This window comes from Furipterus horrens, unplaced genomic scaffold (genome assembly GCF_987537825.1).
Source record: "Furipterus horrens unplaced genomic scaffold, mFurHor1.1.pri manual_scaffold_2, whole genome shotgun sequence".
Classification (NCBI taxonomy): domain Eukaryota; kingdom Metazoa; phylum Chordata; class Mammalia; order Chiroptera; family Furipteridae; genus Furipterus; species Furipterus horrens.
The window spans coordinates 63,547,942-63,570,338 of NW_028327172.1; the positions used below are offsets into that span (position 1 = coordinate 63,547,942).

General features: G+C 36.3%; 1 protein-coding gene across 1 annotated transcript; it reads left to right on the forward strand.

Annotated features, from left to right (window-relative positions):
• Positions 1–1,694: 1,694 nt before the first annotated feature.
• Positions 1,695–11,179, forward strand: MMP12 (matrix metallopeptidase 12). The gene is made up of 10 exons (XM_090267819.1): positions 1,695–1,819; positions 2,723–2,961; positions 3,555–3,706; positions 3,792–3,917; positions 6,938–7,099; positions 7,613–7,736; positions 8,509–8,642; positions 9,008–9,167; positions 9,912–10,015; positions 10,608–11,179. Exons 1-10 carry the CDS (start codon positions 1,724–1,726, stop codon positions 10,706–10,708), a joined length of 1,398 nt encoding a protein of 465 aa, XP_090123945.1. The 5' UTR covers positions 1,695–1,723; the 3' UTR covers positions 10,709–11,179.
• The last annotated feature ends 11,218 nt before the right edge of the window (positions 11,180–22,397 follow it).

The following is a 22,397-nucleotide window of genomic DNA, read 5'->3' on the forward strand; positions in this document are numbered from 1 at the left end:
GAGCACCTGCTAATTTCAAGGTGGTTTTAGGCACCAGTAACACAGACAGACCCTGCCCTCATCAAGCAACATCCTGCTGGTGGAGAGCCAGTCCGCCCATAGTTTCTAATAAATCCCATTTTTCCTGCTTTCTTGCCAATCTTCCATGTTCCTCTTAGGATTCTTGAGTTAAGTCCAGTATTTGAAAAGATTACAGTATAATTCTTCTATGTGAACTCCTCCTCCTCCCCTCCATCCCCCAAATCCTACAGCCACACCTGTTTGCAGACTTCAGATGCATGGTGTTCTCCTTTCAGGACAAGAGGAAGGAAATGAATATTAGTGAGCACATGCAGTACAGGCTGGTATTTAAAATACAGTGTCTCATTTAATCATCACAAAAGCATAAGAAAGCCAAGGTTATCATTCTCATTTTCAAATGAAATACTGGAAGATTTTAGAGGTCAAATCCCAGAGCTTGAAGAAAACAGAATTTCGAGGTGGATGCCAGGTACAATGCAGAGGGCCTCCTTTCCTTCCTATGTGGGAAGGAACTCATTCTCCTGGACCCCAGCCTTAGGGAAATGCTGGGTAGCAGCCAGCATTTCCCAGGCCTGGAGATGGGTCAGAGCAATGACTGAATCATCACACAGTATTTTCTCTCTCCCTACCAACACCTCAGACTGTTCATATGGAGTTAGGAGGTAGCTCCACAGCTTATACTTCTACCTTTGTAGTTCATTCTTTGATTCTTTTTTAAATTTATTTTTATTGTATTTTTCCCATTACCATTTATCCCCCATTTAACTCCTCACAATCACCACTGTTGTCCATGTCCATAAGTCTTTTCCTTTTTTCAGTCTTCAAAAATTTTCTATTGACTGAGGCAGATTCTGTGTTAATGGGACAATTAGGTCACAGGGGAAGAAAGTTGAGCTGATAGCAAGGTTCAGAGGTTCCAGAGGAAACTTTTCCTATCTTCTACAGTTGTAGTATTGACCTTTATGCTGCCAACTCTAGATCGTTTCCTCCAGGGAAATTTACTTTTTGAATCTCTTTCCTCAGCTACTCAGTTGGGACTGGGCATCCGCTCAGATGGCTGGATATCTGAAGTTACAGAAACAGGATCTAAGCCCATACGACACATAGAATAAATGTCAAAGCATCATGATGTTATAAGCTTTTCTTTGATAAACATGTAATCTCTACATCACTGTTCTCTAGGGAGTTGGATTCAGTTTGGAGAGTATTCTCTATGCTAGTAAAAGCATTTTATTTATCTAACCTTTTACATTTAATTTCTTATGAAAGCCTATAATGAACATAAAGAAAGTATTATAAGGAATTTCAAGTACTGCACTTTCTAAAAATTTATTTTTTTAGTTATTTACACATTTTAGGTGATCATTATTTCTTATATAATGGCTTACTTTGTGGGGTTAGTAGAAGTAGGTGCTCATTTTTTTGAAGTATAACTTCAAGCTGTTTGAATGAGTGGTGAATTCATTGCTAATTGACCCATCCATGGGTTAGATGCTAACTGAACCATTGTAGGTCCTAGAATTAGGTCATGCTTATGTTTGTGGGTTTTGAGGTACATCAAAAGATGATATCAACTATGAGTCACTCAGAGGATTTCATATTCACAGAGTCTGGCCTAGGGGCTATATAAAGAGTGACATTTAAGGAACTTGTACTGAAAAGGAACAGGGTGACTTAGACTGTCATTCAGGAGAAGTTCAGAATGAAGTTTTGTCTCTTGATACTGGTTCTGCAGGTCATTCCTGCTCCTGAAGCTGTGCCTTTGATAAGCTCTGGAGAAGACCAAGTAGTAGCTCAAGTAAGTATTAATGCTATAGTATTTATCTAGCCTGATTTCTGTCTTTAAGATTTATTGCATTGACCAGTTTTATCTTGAAAAGTACTGTTTGAAAACTGGTTTAGGGGACTATTTGGTTTTAACACTGAATTTTTCTTTGCCAAAGCGGAATGTAATAAATAGGTATTGGTTTTGAAAGAGTGTTATAAAATCAGTGAGTGACTTTTTCTCTTCTACTAAAAAGCTTAGGCCAAGCAGTTTTAGTTTGAGATAATTGGTGTTCTACTTCCATTATGGTATTTTGCATTAACAATTTAATGCTGGTTAATAATCTGAGATTTGAACAGTATCTTAATTAATTTAGCCACTTAACTCTGCCGTGATAATTCAAGAATACTCTTTATTCTCACTCTCAGTTATTTCTTCATGAGCAGTTTATAAACTATAAGTTTCAATTAGGACAAATTTTTTTCATCTTAATTATATGAGTTCAGATTATTTCCCATTTTCTAAGACTATATTAATGTTGAATTTATTGTAATTGTCCATTGTATTGAGGGCTTTCTATTTTTAAGCAAGAAAATTTTATCCCAACTTAAATTAATAATTTAGGCATCCTAACAATAAGATTTTGCTACTTATTGAATGCTATGATCTGCTAGATAATCAAATAAGTCCTAAAAAGTAGAACCAAGTTTGAAGGGGTAAAGACATAAAGGTGTTTTCAGTTGGCTTCCAGAAATCAATCTTGCTAATAGTTTATGACACATCTTTGACAACACAGAATATTTTAAATTTTTTTCTCATTTTAATTGTCTGATACTTGATTCAAAAACATTAGTGTGCAGTTGAGTCACATATGCAGAGCTCCAACAGGAGCCTTTAGGTGTATAATAATGTAATACTAAATGTGTTTTTTTCCAGGGTTACTTAAACAGGTTTTATGACTTCAGTATGGGGAGAATTCCAATGATAAAAATGAAAGTCAATACAAACTTCATGGAAAATAAAATTCAGGAAATGCAGCAGTACTTGGGGTTAAATGTGACTGGGCAACTGGACAAATTTACTCTGGACATGATGCACAGACCTCGATGTGGAATGTCTGATGTTCAGCAGTTCAAGACAAGGACAGTGTGGAACAAACGCCTTATCACCTACAGGTGACATCATAGCCATGCTAGTTTTCTATTTTTCCATAGTCCTGACTTCTAGAAACCTAAATCATTTAGATATAGTCCTAAATCTGGTAAGAGATAACAAACTTCCCTCAACTGTTAACACTATCCTCTGTTAAAGTTCATTATCTCTGGAAGGGAGGATTGTTCATTCAGGGATTGTTTGGCTTGCCAGTCCATACCAGGCTAAGAAGGCTGCAAACAAAAGGAGAATGAAGTTAAATCTACAATAAGTAAGACACAGGAGAAAGTTTTATAGAATAGTCAATATGCATAAACACAAACGTATTGGAGCAGAGGCATAAGGCATAAGCTTCTATGAATGTAAATTTCCCATAATGGTGACCTATAAATCATAAATAAGAACAAGTCAAGTTAGATTCTATTTAAGAAGGAAACTGTCCAAGGATAAATGTCTCTGTAGTGTAAAAAGCATGTTTTTTTAAAAAAAAATCAGGACAATTAATTTATGAAATGATTCATTCTCCAATGATGCTAGCAAAAATGAAGTATCATAATCAGACAAAATTAACACATGGTTTCCATATATTTTTCTCTTTTTCATTATGCTGATAAAGAATCAATAGTTATACTCGTGACATGAAGGAAAAGGATGTTGACTATGCCATTCAGAAAGCTTTTCAAATATGGAGTGATGTGACCCCCTTGAAATTCAGAAGGGTTAACAACAAAAGCAAGGCTGACATTATGATACAGTTTGCATATGGAGGTAGAAAACTTGGACTTACTTCATCTGTATCATTTGGCATTACCTTTAGCATACATAGGACTAATTTTCTTCTCCTTTTAAAAAGCTCACGGAGATCCCTTTCCTTTTGATGGCAAAGGAGGAGTCATAGCTCATGCTTTTTACCCTGGACCCAATATTGGAGGAGACACACATTTTGATGATGCTGAATTCTGGACTAAAAATGACAAAGGTAGGCAAACAAATAAACAAAACCACAAAAGAAAACCCTAACAAATTCTAAATTGCATCTCCATTTTGAAAGGCTACCTTCTGAGAAAGAATTACAGGCTGAGAAAACTTATTCTGATTATAATTTTGCCACTAAATAAAAAGTAACACTTTGTCTCAATTTTACACTCTATAAATTGAGGATATTGGGCTAGATTATCTTAAAGATCTGTCCTTAGAATCTGAGGATGAGCTTGTTGTTTAGTATAAACTCAAGAACCTTAAGAACTATGGCGTGTAAAAGTAAATGTTGTTAGGTGATCAATGTTGACAATGCAATCCATAAACTCAAGAGAACACAGAAACTAATTCTGTGTATGTTAACAATCCTAAGACAGTATAGTCATCTTCATGATCCATTATATGTTGAGAATTTCTTAGATTCATAGTGACACAGAAAGATGATGCTGTAGAGAATTTAGAGATCCTTATAGAGATACACAATGTTATATGGTCATGTAATCTTTCGTGGTTCCAGGATAAAAATTTCAGAATGCCCAACTGATCATTTACTCATACGTTGTATGTATTTACAGAGGGGCTGTAAGTCACAATTCCTATTATAGAGTTGGAAGATAGGGATTAGTCTCCCCTGTTTGGAGGAATCACTCTCCATTGGAAAATTTAAACCATCATATTCAAAGCCTTCTTAATCTCTCTATTGGAAATCCTAGATTATATGACTGACTCATGTGGAAAGTATATGGAGAGAAAGTCATCAAGAATGTATTTTATTCAATGCACTCCTTTCCCTGGCTGATATTGTCCACATTAGATGGCAATATTTTATAGAGCAGAAAGACTATTTGTTTTAGTCTGCCACATGGTCTAAAACTTATAGAATTCTTGAGTAATAGAAGGATTTTTGCATTGTCAAAAGACAAATGATGTAGGATTAGGTTTTTGCTGAGTTGAAAATTTTCAGGTAGACATGTTAAATTTGTATAAATGTTATACAAAGGAATTTGAGGTTAATAATCATTTCATCTGACATGGGAGACATGTTAGTTAGCTAGAATGTTTTGGAATTCTAAAGGCCCTTAGAAAAATCATGAAATATAGTTTTTACAGTTAGAGGAAACTGAGACCAAGAGAAAGTGAGTGGCTAGCTGTGGAAAAGCTGAGGTCAGAACATGCATTTTCTAATTCTTATCTTAGGCTAATGTGTACTTTCTACGTGTCCAGGTTGCCTTATTTTTAATTGTCTTGATTCTATATTTTAAAAAAGCTAAGTTATTTTTTAAAATTCTAACTTCAAGTGCTCAGTATCAACCTAATTTTTTGACACATTAAATTAATAAACAATTAGTTTAATGGTTATTGAGTTTCTCTTATAGAATTAGGTTATGTGATAGTGTTTGGATAGAGAGATGAAAAGGACCCAGTCTTGCCCGGGAGGAGCACACAATCTAGCAAAAAACAGAACATAAACAGAAATCCATTATTTTAAGATGGAGACCAGTGGTGGTGTTTTATACAAAATATTATACAAATTGGGAATAAGATAAATTTAGGTTTAGGCCAAAATATAAAAGGCTTTATTTACTCTTCCCTGTATCATGAAGAGTAGAAAGAATGATAGAGTCTATGCTTCTTTTTCATTATTAAAGAGAAGCTAAAGCATTTCTGAGTTAGTTGCTGAACCCCTGTTACAAGGAATGTTCCTAGACACCCTCAAGAAAGAGGTGCAGACTCTATGTTCACACTTGGGTACTGGACAGTAATTCAAGGCCAGGCTCTGAGGCTGTGTGACCCTGGGTAAGTCAGTTTTGAGCTTCAGTTTTGCCACAGGAAAAGAAAGACAAAAATAAATACATTAGACTAGAACACAAATTAAAAACTTACAGTAAGGGATTATTCAAATCTTCTGAGATTTGAGAAATTTGACAGAAAGGACACACCCCTCTTTCTTACCTACAAAGGTGCCTTCTCTAGGATACAGAACAAATGAACAGACACGACTATAATTTGGTAGTGTAGATGGGCCTAACTTATAAGTATAGTCTCTGATTTCATTTAGAATCATGTATAGTAAAAGGATGAGCTTTAGATCCAAGAAATTTGGATTTGAATCTTGGGTCAGATCTTAATTTGGTCAATTAATCTTGCCGATACTGTGTCTTCATCTCTAAATAGAGAGTATGGTGGCTTCCTTTCAGCTGTAAAAGGATTAAACATAATGTGGTATATTTCTCAGTGACTCATAGTACCTGGCACTTAATATGGCCTTATATTGGCTTTAGTAAAAAATGGTTACTAAAGACTTTTTAAAATAAATATTTTATTGTTCTATTACAGTTGTCCCAATTTTTCCCCATTTGCTCTCCTCTGCTCAGCCCTTCCCCTGCTCCTACAGTCCACCCACACACAATTGTCTGTGTGTCATTCATACATGTTCCTTGACTAATCCCTTTCCCTTCTTTCCACTCTTAACCCCCTCCCTTCTCCCCTTTACTGCTGTCAGTCTGTTCCTTGTTGCCATGCTTCTGGTTCTAATTTGCTCATTTGTTGTTTTGTTTTAAAGACTTTTTTATATCCACTCAAGCCTGATCAAAACTGAAAGCAGAATGAGGTGGGAATGATTTAGAGGCAATGAGAACTATTGAATACAGCTACAAGTTATCCTAGAAATTTTCACAGCATAGTATATTTCATTTGTGTGATAGTGCAGCGGTCCTTAACCAGAGGCAATTTTGCTCCCACAGGGACATTAGACAATTTGGGGAAACATATTGGTTGTGAAAATGGAAGGACCTACTACTTATTTAATGGTAAACCAGAGATTCTAAACATCTATAACAACAATTATCTGGCCTATAATGTCAATGGTGCCAAGACTGGAAAACTGTGCAAGGAGAGGAAACAAGTACAGGATTCCCAGATGTTTCCTTTTCTGCTGTGTCAGACTTAAATTGTGTTATTTTCTTTTAAATGCCAATATATTTCACTGTTCTTTTCCCCTTCTGGTTGGTTTCCTCTTAGGCATCAACTTGTTCCTCGTTGCTGTTCATGAGTTTGGCCATTCCTTGGGTCTTGGCCATTCCAATGATCCAAAGGCCATAATGTTTCCCACCTACAGTTATGCTGATCCCAACACATTTAACCTCTCTCCTGATGACATACGTGGCATTCAGTCTCTCTATGGTGAGTTAAATTTATTTACCATTTTGCCTTATAAATATACTCACTCTTATGAATGGTTTCATGATACTTGCATTTGGATAAAATTAATATCTATATTTCCTTTTGAACCCCATGAAAATTCTGTGAGGTAGATAGCACAGACATTATATCCATTTTTACAGATGAGCACAAGAGACCTAGTATGTTAACGCCAGGGACAAAGGCAGAACTAAGCCTTCTGGCCTCAATCTGTTCTTTGTATCTAACATAACATTGTCAATTAGAGAAGGCACACAGAGAAAAAAATTAAACTGGAACAAGAAAACCAGAGTGAACAGTTTTTTCCTCCATGATGTTGCAACCATATGAGGAAAAAGAATCTTTATTGTATGTTTCCTGTAAATGTTATAGAAATTATAAATTGCTTTTTATGCACTTTTCATAAAAATTTTTAATTTTTTTAAAAAGAATGAGTCTTCCTCTTATGAACTAAAATACATATCTTTTCTAATGCTTCTTGAAATGTTTTCTCAGGAGGTCCAGAAAAGGACAAACCCTCACCAAACCCTCACAATACAGAATCATCTGCCTGTGATCCCAATATGACTTTTGATGCTGTCACTACAGTGGGAAATAAAATCTTTTTCTTTAAAGACAGGTAGGATTATTTTTATACCTGACCAAGTGCAAAGGTTCACTCCTAAGGTGGTTTTTGTTGTTGTTGTTGGAGAATAGTAGAAAATGATGGAAAATTAAGTGGATGAAAATTGTGAGTAAGGATTTGGACTTGATTCTGTATTATATTTATGTCTTAACTAGAAAACTGACATTAAACAATGGATTTGTAGTAGGAATCTAGGTTGGGGAAAGAGAAAACAGGAAACAGAGAAGTCAGACTATTTTAATCGTAGATAAAAATAGTGTCTGGAACTTAAGTTGTGACAGAGTACCTATTTAAAGGATTTGATTTTTGATTAGAGAGAAGAGAATTCTGGGATGATTTATAGTATCTGTCTTACAACACAGACTGAAGCAGATATCGGCAGTGTGAGAGAGTACAGAAGATTAATATTTGGTAGGGAGGACAAATATCCTTCATTTTTGAAACTGAAAAACTGAGACACTTGAGGATATGTGACTTCTTTTAGATTACAAAACTAGTGAACAGATTGTGAGACCAGACTAGAACCTAGATCCCTTTATTCCTAGATCCAGGGTACTTCCATATAACAGTTTGCTTGTTAATACCATTGCTATCATCAAAGAATTGATTAACATATTTTTCTTGTGGTGTTCCTACACAAACATGCATGGAATGGAACATGAAGATAATAGAAATATTAAATCATTTCACAGATCCTTTCCACTCACCTTTCATGATTTTTGATTATACAACTATTTTTAACAAGTATTAATGTTTTATATATTAGGTTCTTCTGGTGGAAGCTTCCTGAGAGTCCAAAGAGCAGTGTTAGATTAATTTCTTCTTTATGGCCAATGTTACCATCTGGTATTCAAGCTGCTTATGAAATTGGAACTAGACAACAAGTTTTTCTTTTTAAAGGTAATTTTAATTTTTAGTTTTTCTATTTAGTCTACTTCAAGGAAGAGGATAAATTAAGAAAACACTACTTTTGTAAATATAGACCAAAGAGCACTCTAAGTTATATTAATTATACTCTGAACTATAACCTAAAATAGATTGAATATTTAGATAAGACATGAAACTTTCAGGAAAAGTTTGTAAAATATAGATTGCAATACTTGTGGGGAAAAAATATAGAACCTTAGGAGGTAGGACATGTTTAAGAACAAGGAATAATACATTTTGGAACTATGGAAAAAGAATGGCATTTGTAGTGAGTCAATACATATTTCTATTATTCTTTCTGTGTGATTGCAATGTAGCTTTTTTCTTTGTGTTCACAGATGATAAGTACTGGTTAATCAGCAAGTTAAATCCACAGCCACACTATCCCAAAAGTATACATTCATTGGGCTTTCCTGACTTTGTGAAAAAAATTGATGCAGCTGTTTTTAACCCACTTCTCTATAAGACCTACTTCTTTGTAGATCATCAGTATTGGAGGTGAGTTTTAATGACTAGTAATTTGACCCCTAAGATTTGTGAAACAGGGAAGGGATGGGATTTTCCATAAAATGGTTTTCTATGCAAATTCCCAAAGATCCTTGACCTCCTGGGAGAAGGATTAAGAGACTATAGGACTGGACAGTTATTGTCAATCTAGTTTTCTTTCTCTGGAATTTTGGATTCTGATTTATGAGATAACACACAAAGTGTTTTAAAAAGAACATTTCAAATTAAATGTCATTATATTAATCATAGTGGAAACAGATTGGACAATAGAGGTAGAGATGTATGGGACCTCGTCTTTACAGTCAGTTTAGAGGGTGTACGGAGTTTCAGATTCCTTTCCATAGCCATTGGACCCAAGAAGACAAAATGAGGAAACCATCCTCTGATGGACAGCTGATCCTGCAAAGTTTTTACTAACAGGAAATTAGACAACAAAGCTCTATAAAGCAGTACCGGGCACTGGTAGAAGCGTAGTGGAGGAGTGAGGCAAGTGCTTGACTAGAAGTCAGGAAGCCTTGGGTTAGAGTCCCATAGGGACTTGCAATAAATCGGTGGACTGGTTAAATCCTTGGCTTTCACATCATTGCAGTTTAAACCCTTTTTAGTAAGAGCCTTTCAGGAGAGAAATAGGTGGGTTTTGTTGTTTATGTCCCAAAATATCAACTTTATGTCATGAAATCTATTTGGTGGAGTTCCTACTGGTTATTATTTTATTTTATTTTTATTTTTCCTCAGTTATGATGAAAGGAGACAATTCATGGACCCTGGTTATCCCAAATTGATTACTACACACTTTCTGGGAATTGGGCCTAAAATTGATGCTGTGTACTATTATAAGAGTAAGTAGATTAGAAAACCATGAAGATACTTGAAATCCCCCTTTAAAACACTGAGTCTTTTTGTGCTTTTTTATACCTGCATTCTTTACCTTCTGTTTAGCTCCTTTAATGTTTCATAAGCCCTCATGGACTGGGACTGAGGGTGGGATGAGAGACGCTTGAGTTTGTTTAGGTTTGTGTTTATGAATGTCTTTAAGCAAGGTGACCCTAAGCAAAACTGTTGACAGGGCTGAGATATTTTGCTTTTTCTTCCCACCCCTATGTTCTTTTTACTTCCTCCATCAAAGCTTCTATGTGCCCTATCTGGGCTCAGTTGAGTTCTCCACCTGAAGTGTAACTTCAAAAAACATTTTCATGTTACTGGTCAGACTTGAAAACTAAACAACCTTCTCAATAAAATTAATGAAGATATTTAACAGTGAAATGATTGGCAATAGGCAAATATCTGGGGGCCAAGGAACCCAACATTTATATACATGAATCAGACCTTGTCTAATCTAGATAATCTATAAAAACACAGATCTATGTTTTCTTTTTTTCAAAGAAGTACAAGCAGAAAATTAAACTATTCAATTTTTTTTTTATTTTTTAGGGCACTACTATTTTTACCAAGGATCTAACACACTTGAATACGATGTCCTATTCCATCGTGTCACCAAAAGGCAGAAAAGAAATATTAACTTTGGTTGTTAAGAATGGTATAATTACTGGTGTTTGTCAATTCACTTCAATTTAATAAGTATTTATTGCATACTTGTTATATGCCCAGTGTACCACTACATAGTGACATATATCGTAAAATAAGATAAAATCTGTAGGCCATCAATGATTATATAGGTAAATGATTATACAAAATACATGATTTTATTATTAAAAAATCCTCAATGCCAGTTTTTGCTCAACTTTGCTATTAAGTTTGAAAATAGACACCTTCAATGGCCAAGAACATATTTTGGTCCCTAACATCCTTAAACTGCGAAATTATAATCGTTTTTCTGGCTTAACCAAAATTAAGAAATTATTTGTTTCTTTGACCATTAAATGTTTCCACAAGGGTAACATTTTAATTGGAGTAAAAATAGAATATGCCTAGAACTTAAAAAATGACAATAACATAAGCTATAATTAAATTATATAATTATGATGAAAATGTAATTTTATTCTGTTGACAGTGTTGATTTTTCTAATATTTTATATGAAGTATATATATTTATATTATTCAAATAAAAACATTAAAAGAAAGTATTTGGTTTTTAAGAATTTTTCTTGAAAAATGGAATGTGTATTTGAAAATAATTCTGGACCTACTCCTAAATAAAACCAGTCTCTGTGACTATACTAAGAAGTGAATAGAAATATGGCAACTAGGAAAAAAGAAGGTTGTATTTGCTTTGGCTACTTGTTTAAAGCCACATGAATGCTTGGTCTCAAGTCAATAAAACTTCTCCAGAATGCATATGGCTCCAGGGAGCACCTACAGTGTATGACCACAAACCTGAAGAGAAGGGATGAAATAGGAACTTCCCGTTATGGTAAAATTTCCATTGCAGATCAAGTCTTACAATATGTGCCATGTAATTGCTATATGACCTTGGCAAAAGATTAAATCTAAGCTTCCTTAAATTTAGGAGAAAATATTAGTGGTAACCATCCCATAGATTTATTGTGAAAAAAGTGATTAATGATATATGGCGAGAACATCATGATGGTAGCTTGGCCTGCCTTTTATCAATTCTCTCCACCACCTTGACACACATTTTCCCTATTTTCTGGATTGTACACATATTAGAGCTTCCCCTAATATCTTACAGATTTGTGGAATGCTTGGAATTTTTAATTTATTTGAAGACCATTGCTGGTTGATGTACTCAAGATCCAAGAAAAAGTCACGTTCATTTTGGCTCAGACGATTATTTTTGCATAGAATGAACTGAGATCAGGAAAAATATGAAGATCAAAAAGACTCTAGATGGGGATGGAGCTCTCTGTCCTTCCTAGATTAGATCCTTTCTCAAGTATGTGCTCCTTCAGTATAATAATCCTAGAGTTTTCTTTACAAGGAGTAGGGTCAAGTCATCTTTAGGAGAAATGTTACTTTCCTACAGGAAACTAAATGCTACTTCCTTCAAAGGAAGAAATGTCTCACACAGGATTAGCATCAAAAGAAAACTTAATGATATCTGGGTTGACATGTCTTTGGCCTTAGGTGATTCAGGAGTAAGCAGTTTCTCTTAAACAATGGCTTTATTAAAATAAAGACCTGAAGTATGCCCCTCTCAGTTTCATAAGTATTCATTAAAAAATGCCTTTAAAGATATAAAGTGAACTCTTTCTCCTTCTACCTCCATTTATCTTATATTGTAAGATTTTTTAAACAAGTCCTTGTAATGTTAAATGTGTGCCAGACACTGTTCTAAGATCTGCACACACACACACACACACACACACACACACACACAAATCTTTAGGGGGCCAAAACCTTCCTATTAAGATGGAGGCATAGGTAGACACGCTTGCCTCTTCATACACCCATAGAAGTAATACAACTATATCTCAAAACTAATAGCACAGAGAACTGTCAGAAAATCAAGATGTATGGAATTCTGACCACCAAGGATTTAAAGAACAGACATTCATCTAGATGGGTAGGAAGGGCAGAGTGGCGGAGATGGGTGGAGAGGCTGGGTGGCATGGAAAGGTGGCAGTGGAATAGATGGGAGGGTTAACTTGGGAGCAAGTGATCCAGGCTCCAGGCCAGACCACAAAGCCCAAGACTCCAGCACCAGGAAGCTAGACCCCCATTAGCTCTGGCTGTAAAAACAAGTGGGGGCTGGGGAGGTGGAAGAAACTGTTGGCTTTTTGTCACTTAAAGGGCCAACACAGTCATAGAATGCACACAAACCCACCCTCTCTGGGATTCACCACTGGGGCAGTTGCTGGAAGGGTGCCAGTCACACATGGGAAGGGGATGAAGTGATTGGAAATGGATCAAGCACTGAGAAAACTGCCAGAAGCAAGGAGCCAGCATTTCTCCCTTTCCAAGCCCTCACCACATAGCCACAAAGTGGTGAAGTGGGTGTTGTGCCCTGGCAATTACTAATGCTCCACCCCACACAATTTGCAGGTGCCTTTTATACATAGGCCATGCTACTAAGGCAGGGAGTAAAAGCAGCTCTACTTAATACACAGAAAAAACCACAGGGAGGATGATAAATTGAGGAGACAAAGAAATATAGCCCAAATCAAAGAACAGAACAAAACCCCAGAAAAAGAACTAAGCGAAACAGAGATAGCCAACCTATCAGATGCAGAGTTCAAAACACTAGTTATCAGGGTGATCAGAGACCTTTTTCACTACAGCAAAAAAATAAAGGAGGAAATGAAAGTTACACTAAGTGAAATAAATAATAATCCATAGGAAACCAGAATTGAAACCAATGATTTGGAACATAAGGAAGAGATAAGCATTCAAAATGAAGAAATAAGAATTCAAAAACAAAATGAAGAAAAAAAATTCAAAAAAGATGAGGATAGGCTTAGGAACCTCTGAGACATCTCCAAAGGGCCAATATCAAAATCATAGGGATGCCAGAAGGAGAAGAGGAAGAGCAAGAAATTGAATACTCACTTGAAAAAATAATGAAAGAAAACATCCCCAATTTGATGAAAGAAATAGACATGCAAGCCCAGGAGGCACAGAGAGTCCCAAACAATTTGGACCCAAAGAGGACATACCAAGACAAATCATAATTAAAATGTCAAAGGTTAAAGATAAAGAGAGAATCTTAAAAGCAGCAAGAAAAAAAACTGATAGTTACCTACAAAGGAGTTCCCATAAAACTGTCAGCTTATTTCTCAAAAGAAACTTCGCAGGCAAGAAAAGACTGGCAAGAAATATTCAAAGTGATGAAAAGCAAGGACCTATGATCTAGATTACTCTGTCCAGCAAAGCTATCATTTAGAATGAAAGGACAGATAAAGTGCTTCCCGGACAAGGTAAAGCTAAAGGAGTTCATCATCACGAAGCCATTATTACAGGAAATCTTAAAAGGACTTATTTAAGAAAAAGAAGATCAAAACCATAAACATTAAAAAGGCAACAAAATCACAACTATCAACAACTGAATCTAAAAAAACAAACAAACAAACAACCTAAGCAAACAACCAGAACAGGAACAGAATCATAGATATGGAGATCATTTGGATGGACATTAGTGGGGAGGGGCAGGGGAAGAATGAGTAAAAGGTGCAGGGATTAAGAAGCATAATTGTTAGAACAAAATGGACGGGGATGTTAAGAATAATACAGAAAGTGGAGAAGCCAAAGAATATATATTCATGATCCATGGACATGAATTAAGCAGGGAATTGCTGGGGGTAAGCAACTACCTGGTGGAGGGGAGCAAAAGGGGAAAATATTGGGATGACTATAATAGCAAAATCAATAAAATATACTTAAAAATAAAATTAAATAAGTACAGAAAAAATAAAAATAAAAAAGGACTTACATTATCAAAAGTTCTTAAATTCAACTAAAAATAATCAACTAATGATTATTTATTAATAAATAATTGAGAGAGACTCTGGGTCCCTCGGAGTGAATGAAGAAACTACTCAGACACTATTCTTCTGAGGAAGGAAGGGAGGGGGTTTTCTCTAGTGGAAAATCACCCTCTGTTTCTTTATTAGCCAGGGTTTTTATCCACTTTCCACATGCGGAAATACATAAGGAAAATATGCAGCCCTTCCCCAAATGGTAGGGAGTGAAAGGGAAATGCAGATTGATACAGGGTTGAAACATCCAGGTATTTTACACAAGGTCAAAAACATTTCCTCTTACTTAATAGTTCTGTTCTTCACATTTTACTGACAAGGATTTGAGGCTATACAGAGAAAAACAGCAGGTTCCCTTTCCCTTAAAAGCCACTTTGTATTTCTATTCTATCTTTAAAATCGCCTGGAGGGTGGGATTCAGAGCAGGTCTGGCAGACAACCTGCCGGCTAAGGGCCCAGCGGGGGGCAGCTCTGCACAGTGGTCAGAGTCTTTTAAACCTAGCCTGTCTGCTTCCCACGTCTCCCCATACCTATCTATCCCCCATAAATAATTATCTAATCATTAACATTTTAAGGTAAATACTGTCATTTATATTTTTCAAATGAAGAAACCGAGGCACTGAGAAGTGAACTAATTTGCCCAAGGTCACATCACCTTGAAGCTGCAATTCAAAGCCAGGCAGTTTGATTCCAGAATCTGTATTATTAACCACTGCAAAATTCTGTTTTTCAAATCTATAATGTAAAAAAATAAAATAAAATAAAATAAAAACTTCTGGCATGCCATGCTATTTGGACTTTTACTTGACCTTTCAGTCAAAAGGTCTTTAACTTGTTCTAAGAATTCTCTGTCCAAACTAGGGAATAATGATTTGCCTTCAAAAAGGTAGTAGTGATACCTTTTTAATGTCAGGAAAAAAATGTCCATAATTGGAAATTACATGCATCTTTACAATGGAGTATTGGACATTTTCTAACAAATATTCTAGAGAATAGCTGATTTTATGAGGATGTAAACCTGATGCAGGTGTTCTGGGGGTCTGGGATCCCAAGGGTCCAAGACCCACTGTAACTTCTTGGCTTCCCATGGGAAAGAATTCAAACATGAGCCAGCATAGAGTTTAAAGTGAAAGTAAGTTTATTAGTGAAGCAGTGAGACAGAGAGTGGGCTAGTCCAGGCAGAGCAACTCCCCTTTAGCAAAAATTGATCCCTTTCCTGAGGTTCCTTTAATCGAGGGGGCATGGTATTTAATAAGGGGAAAGGATATTTGGTGTCTTCCCAGAAAAGGGGTGGAGATTTCTTAGAGGTGCTTCCTCTGCCATTTTGTGTCCTTATTCGGGCTTTACAATTCTGACCATGGCTGTGAGGGGTGTGATTTTTTAAATGCTAATGTATTACAATGGATATATAAGGCTAGGGGTCACTGTTAGGTAAAATTAGACCTCATGTTAGATTGAGTTGATTTCTGTCCATTTTAAGCCATAAATCCAGTGTGGGGTGGTCTTACTTTCTTGTAAAGAGTTCCTGTAGCTTGTATAGATTGCAGCTCTTTTGCCACATACCCTATTTCACACCTTTGACTATTCATCAACAAGTCTGTTATATAACTCTGTAAGGATGCAAATAATAGAAAACCAATAATAATGCAAATGGTATTTTCTATAGCAATACAAATAAGTGTTATTTTGTTTCCAGTCAAGATGGTGGTGTAGATAAATGTAGTACTCTGAACTTCCCACAACCACATCAGAATTAAAGTGAATTTCAGAAAAACAGCCACTGAAAACTGCCTGAAATCTTGCTGAACAGAAGTCCTACAACTAAGGTTATAAAGAAGAAGCCACATCAAGACTGGTAGGAGGGGCAGAGATACAGAACAGTCTGGTTTAACATCTACTTGTGAAAGTTAAAAATCAGGAGGGGTAGCTTAGCTTTGGAAGTCCTCTCTGAGGAACAAGGGGTCCCAGCCCACACCTGGACCACAGCCCATGGTTCCAGTGCTGGAAAGAGAAGTACTTGTAACTTCTGGCTATGAAAATTGTTGCTGAGTAAGATGGAGAGCTCCCCTCTTAAAGGGCTCAAGCATGGACTTAGACTCTTTCAATATGAGCTTCAGTCCTGGGGCAGCAGCTCAAAAAGTGCATCAGGGATGGGAAGGAACTGAATTGTTTGGCTTCAGGACAAGGGCTGGAGGGACAGCTTTCCCCCAGACAGAAGTGCTGGCAAAAACCATTGTTCCTTTGCTGAACCCTCCCCCAACAATGCTGGCAGACAACACATCTGAGTCTCCATCAACCCCACAACACTGTTCGCCATGCCCTGGTGACTTCCTGAGACACTGCCCCATCCAAATTTCAGACCCACCCAAGGCATATCCAGTGCCTATTCCATACAAAAGCCTGTCTTAGCTCACACTGAAAACTTTTCTAAAATCCCTCAAAGGTTCACAAACCCCAAATAAGCAGCATCTGGCCTCCATGTGCCCTGTACCTCTAGCTAAATGTCCCCAGGCTGGCACTAGAGGTAGCCAACTTCAGTTTTCAGCTCGGTCTCTTCTACTCACCTCTAAGTCAAACACAAGTAGCAGTCATCTGCAGATTGCTTTACGGGTCATGCCAGTTGGCCTTGGGCAGGGCACAGGTGGCAGTTGATTTAGGCATTTACTTCCCAAGAAACCCCAGTGCAAAAGCACAGGGTGACCAGCTTCAGACAGCTTGGAACACTTCCCAATCATCTCCACCAGCATACATACTCAAGGGAAGACTCATCAGGTATCAGAGCCCCACTGAAGTTCTCCATGGGGTTGGCCCATGCACAGCAACTCTGCTGCTGTAGTCATAGCCAGTCCTCAAAGCCAAATGGCCTAAGCATAAATCCCTTCTGTTGATCTTCTAACATCAACCAGGGCTCAACTACAAAAGAAGTGTGTACACAGCCCACATGGAGTTGTACCTTGGGGGTGTCTGGAGAGGCTGTGTCACTGGGCCCTACAGTATACCTACTAGATAAGGCCACTCTTCAAAGACAGGGAGATATTGCAGCTCTACCTTACACATAGAAACAAACATAAGGAAGCAGCCAAAAATAAGAAGACAAAGAAAGAGCCTAAATGAAAGAACAGAACAAAACTGCAGAAAAAGAACAAAGCAAAATGGAAGCAAGCAATCTGCCAGATGCAAAATTCAAAACACTGGTTATAGGGATGCTCAATGATCTAAGTGAAAACTTCAACAAAGAGATAGGAAACATAAAAAAAAATGGAATGAGAAAACATTAAAAATAACCTGTCAGAAATGAAGAATACACTAACTGAAATGAAGAATTCATTACAGGGAATCAACAGTAAAGCAGATGAATCAGCAGATTAAATTAGCAGTTTGGGAGAGAAAGAAACAGAAAACACCCAGTCACACAAGTCAAAAGAAATAATTTTTTTTTTTTTAAAGTGAGGATAGTTTAAGAAGCCTGTGGGACAATTCAAGCATACCAACATTCATATCATGAGGGTGCCAAAAGGACAAGAGAGAAAGCAAAAATCAAAAGCCTGTTTGTAAAAATAATGATGGAATAACTTTTATAACCTGATGAAGGAAATAGACATACAAGTCCAAGAAGTGCAGAGTCTCATACCCGAAGAGGCCCACATTAGGACACATCATAATTGAAATGCCAAAGTTTAAAGACAAAAAAAATCTTAAAAGCACAAGAGAAAAGCAGTAAGTTATCTACAGGAGAGCTCCCAGAAGACTGTCAGCTAATTTCTCAACAGAAACTGCAGGTCAGAAGAGACTGGCATGAAATATTCAGTGAGGAAAAGCAAGGACCTAATGGCAATAAATATAGTTTTATCAATAATTACTTAAATGCAAGTGGATTAAATGCACCAATCAAAGCAAATATGGTGGCTGAATGGATAAGAAAACAAGACCCTTCTATACGTTTTCAGAAAAGACTAATTTTAGATAAAAAAAACACACACAGACTGAAAGTAAAGGAATGGAAAAAGATATTTCATGGAAATGAAAACAAACAAACAAAAAATGCTGTGGTAGCAATACTAATGTCAGACAAAATAGACTTTAAAACAAAGGCTATAACAAGAAACAAAGAAGAACCCATCAATTTCACTTTTGGGTATTTATCTGAAGAAACTCAAGACATTAAATCAAAAAGGCATATGCATCCATATGTTCATTGCAGGATTATTTACCATCAATAAATAAAGAAGTGGTGCATCTATACAATGAAATGTGACTCAGCTAATAATAAAGAATAAAATCTTGTTATCTGAAACAACACGGATGAACCTAGAGGGTATTATGTTAAGTGAAGTAAGTCAGACAAAGACAAATACCAGATGGTATCACTTACATGTGGAATCTATACAACAAAGTAAATGAACAAGCAGAAAAGAGAACAAGTAGATAGAGGATACTTTGATGATTGTAGGGTGGGAGTTACAGAATAGTCATGGGAGGTAAAGTACAGCATAGGAAATATAGTCAATAATATTATAATAACTATGTATCGTGTCAAATGAGTACTAGATTTATTGGGTGATCACTTTGTAAGTTAGATAAACATCTAATCACTATGTTCCATATCTGAAACTAATATAATATTGTATGTTAATTCTAGTGAAAAAAATTTAAAAATTATTAAACAAACGAATGTCCTTTATTGAAGATACAGCTGATTACCAGCTTCTGGTAGAAGCAACAACCACAAACATTACATTTTATTGGCCTATAAGATATCAATGCATTTTTAACATTAGAAAGTTTATTTTAGCATTTCTTATTGCATACATATTTGTTCTTCAGATTCTTCTTTTAACTAATTCCCTCATTAGTGAATTGAATAATATCTTTAATTTCAGGCTGCCTTTGCTCCAAGAAATCACCCAGACACCAGGTTTATTGAAGGAAGGGAGAAAAAGGGGTTAGAGGTGAGAGGAAAACTCCTGGTTCAACTCGAGGGCCCATAGGAGCAAGGGAAGGGGGAAAAAGAGAAGGGGAGAAAGGGGGGGGGGGAGAAACGGGCCTAGGGAAAAAGAGGGAAGGGGAGAAGGGAGAAAGGAGTAAAGAAGGGGAAGAAGAGACTCCCGGCCCACCTACAGGGCCCATAGGAGTTTTCTGCCTATGTGCTTGCAGGAGTCATCTCCATACCTTTCCAAACATACTTTTCGGTCAGGCTGAGTTTACCCATCAAACACATTCAACAAGTTGTTTACATCTCCCTGCTTTTCCCCAGTTAATATGTCATGCTAGATCCATCAACATTTCTTCTGGGAATGACCAAGGTCAATTTTCATTTCTTGTTGGGAAAGCTGGGACCTAGGTTAATTTGCATATGGTCAATTTGCATATATCAAAAGTCCCAGTGGGCACTCCAGCTGCTGCCATGTTTTGGCAATGGAAGAACGGAAAGTGTAGGCAACACAGATGCCCTGAAGGAACTAGGTTGGAGGGAGGAGCCTTTGGGACGAGAAGTGCCACCATACATGGAGCTTGCACAACCTGAGTAAAAGCTGTGGTAGAAGCTACACTCCCTCCCACCGGTCGCGCCGACTTGGACCACCATGTTTTGACATTTAACATGTTTATTTTATACTTCATGAAAGTCGGTTTCAACTTTTTTGAAAACTGTAACTTATTTAAAATTATACAATAGGAGAGAGCACAGGCCTGCCTACCTTTTGGACTCCAGGTTCAAAAGAATACATACTAGTAGGCAACTCCTCAAGCTTCACACAACTAAGAGTCTAGATTTCCTGATCCTACCTACCATCCTACCTTCTAAAAATGTATTAATGAACACTGTCCTTGTTCAAGAAAATGGAAAAGATATCCCAAATCTAGGTGACATACAAAGCATTTTTACTATGAGTTTTACTTTTATCTCATAAGTAATGTGGCTTGATTAAAGAGATTTAAGATAGGGAGAAATGACCACATTGCATATTAGAAGATTTTTTTGATGGAACTATGGAAGATAGATCAGAGAGAATTAAGGCTAGATACAAAGAATACCTATTATACTATTGCACTACTCCATGCAAGAAATACTTAAAACTTGAGTTATAGTCATGGGGCTGATAGAACGGACATTATAGGGAGGATATAATAACAGCTAGAAGAGGGAATTAATAGAGTTTGATAATTGTTTTGCATGTGAGGTATGACTGAAAAGGAATAATTTAGGATGATATTTAAGGACCTGGTTTGCAAATGACCTTGAAAAGTGGAATAGAGAAGGAAAAGCCAGTTGAGAGGTGGTGGTCTGCTTGATGGAATCAAGATAATTGAGTGTTTTGTGTCTGGGGAGACTTTTTATCAAAGTATAATTGATTTATAATATTATATTAGTTTCAGGTGTACAACATAGTGAATTACCACAATTAGGCCATTTACATTCTCTCACCATACAAAGTTATTACAATATTATTGACTATATTCTCTATAGTTTGTTAAATCCATTTGGCTTATTTATTTTATAACTAGATGTTTGTACCCTTTAATCCCCTTTACCCATTTTTGCCCACCCCTCACCCCAAGTCTGGGGAGCCTTGAGACTTTCAGGTGGGGATGTCCAGTAGGTAATGGAATGGAATCAAGACCCAGAAATTTAAATATTGGATTCTTCAGTGGATAGATGGAAGGTAACAACTTAGAAGTTAATGGGATATCCCAGGAGGAACATAAGTAATAGTATTCATAATATTCATCATTCTCAGGAGTGACTTTCTCTAGAATTGTCATTCAAATATCAAAATAATTTAAGGATATTGTAATGTACCAAATATAAAAGATTGTGCTTACTCGTGCAAAAAAAAAAAAAAAAAAAAAAGCCCAACTCATGGAAATTAAAATCTAAGACTTTTTTTTTTTAATGTGTTAGCAAATAAATATAACTTCCAAGGATTATTTTTGTTTCTGGACATATTATAGTAACTAGTACTGAATTTTCCTTTCTGCTGTGATTAACTAGAAAACTGGGCAAAATGTATGAAAAAGATGATTTCATTCACTGGACACCAGGCAGTATAGTCCAGGAGAGAAGAGAAACTAATGAGGCAAGCCCCAAAATCTTACCTGTTTTATATCATTACGTATTATCCAGGACACTGTACGGGGGAAGGGAACCCAGCAGAACACAGTGATCTCACTAAGTTGAGGAGACAGATATTAAAATTCAAGGAAGTGGAGGTGGCAAAATTTGCAGAGAAGAGTAGGGTTTAGAGAAAGCATCCAGAATTGAGAGAGAAGTCCCCTTGAGTGTGTTAACGAGCTGCATAAGCAAAACCAAGGAGCTATAGATTGAAGAGTTCCCAGAGATGATACAGGACTGGGAGAGATTTGTGTTTCATCCAGGCAGAGTGACAAGATATTAAACGCGTTGGGTAATGAGTAAAGTTTCCTTAATAAAAGGGCTAAATAAACTCCAGAGTAAAGGCTACATTAAGACCCACTCTAAAAATGCTTAAAATAAAGCTGAAAAGAGCAAGGTGATATCCAAATTATTTAACAGTCTGCCGAAACTAAATTAAGCACCTTCTAAAAAAATTATACTCTAAACACCTAATAGTATAATATTCACAAGGTCTAGCATCCAATAAAATTTACTGAACATGCAAAGAAGTAAGAAAATGTCACTTATAATAAGGAAAATAATTAACCAATAGAAACAGATGCAGAAATTACAGAGATGACAAAATTAGCAGAAAAATAGTTAAAAACAGTTACAAATATTTTCAAGAACTTAATGGAAAACATGGTCATAATATAGAGAGAAATAAAGTATATGAAAAAGTAGCAAATAAAACTA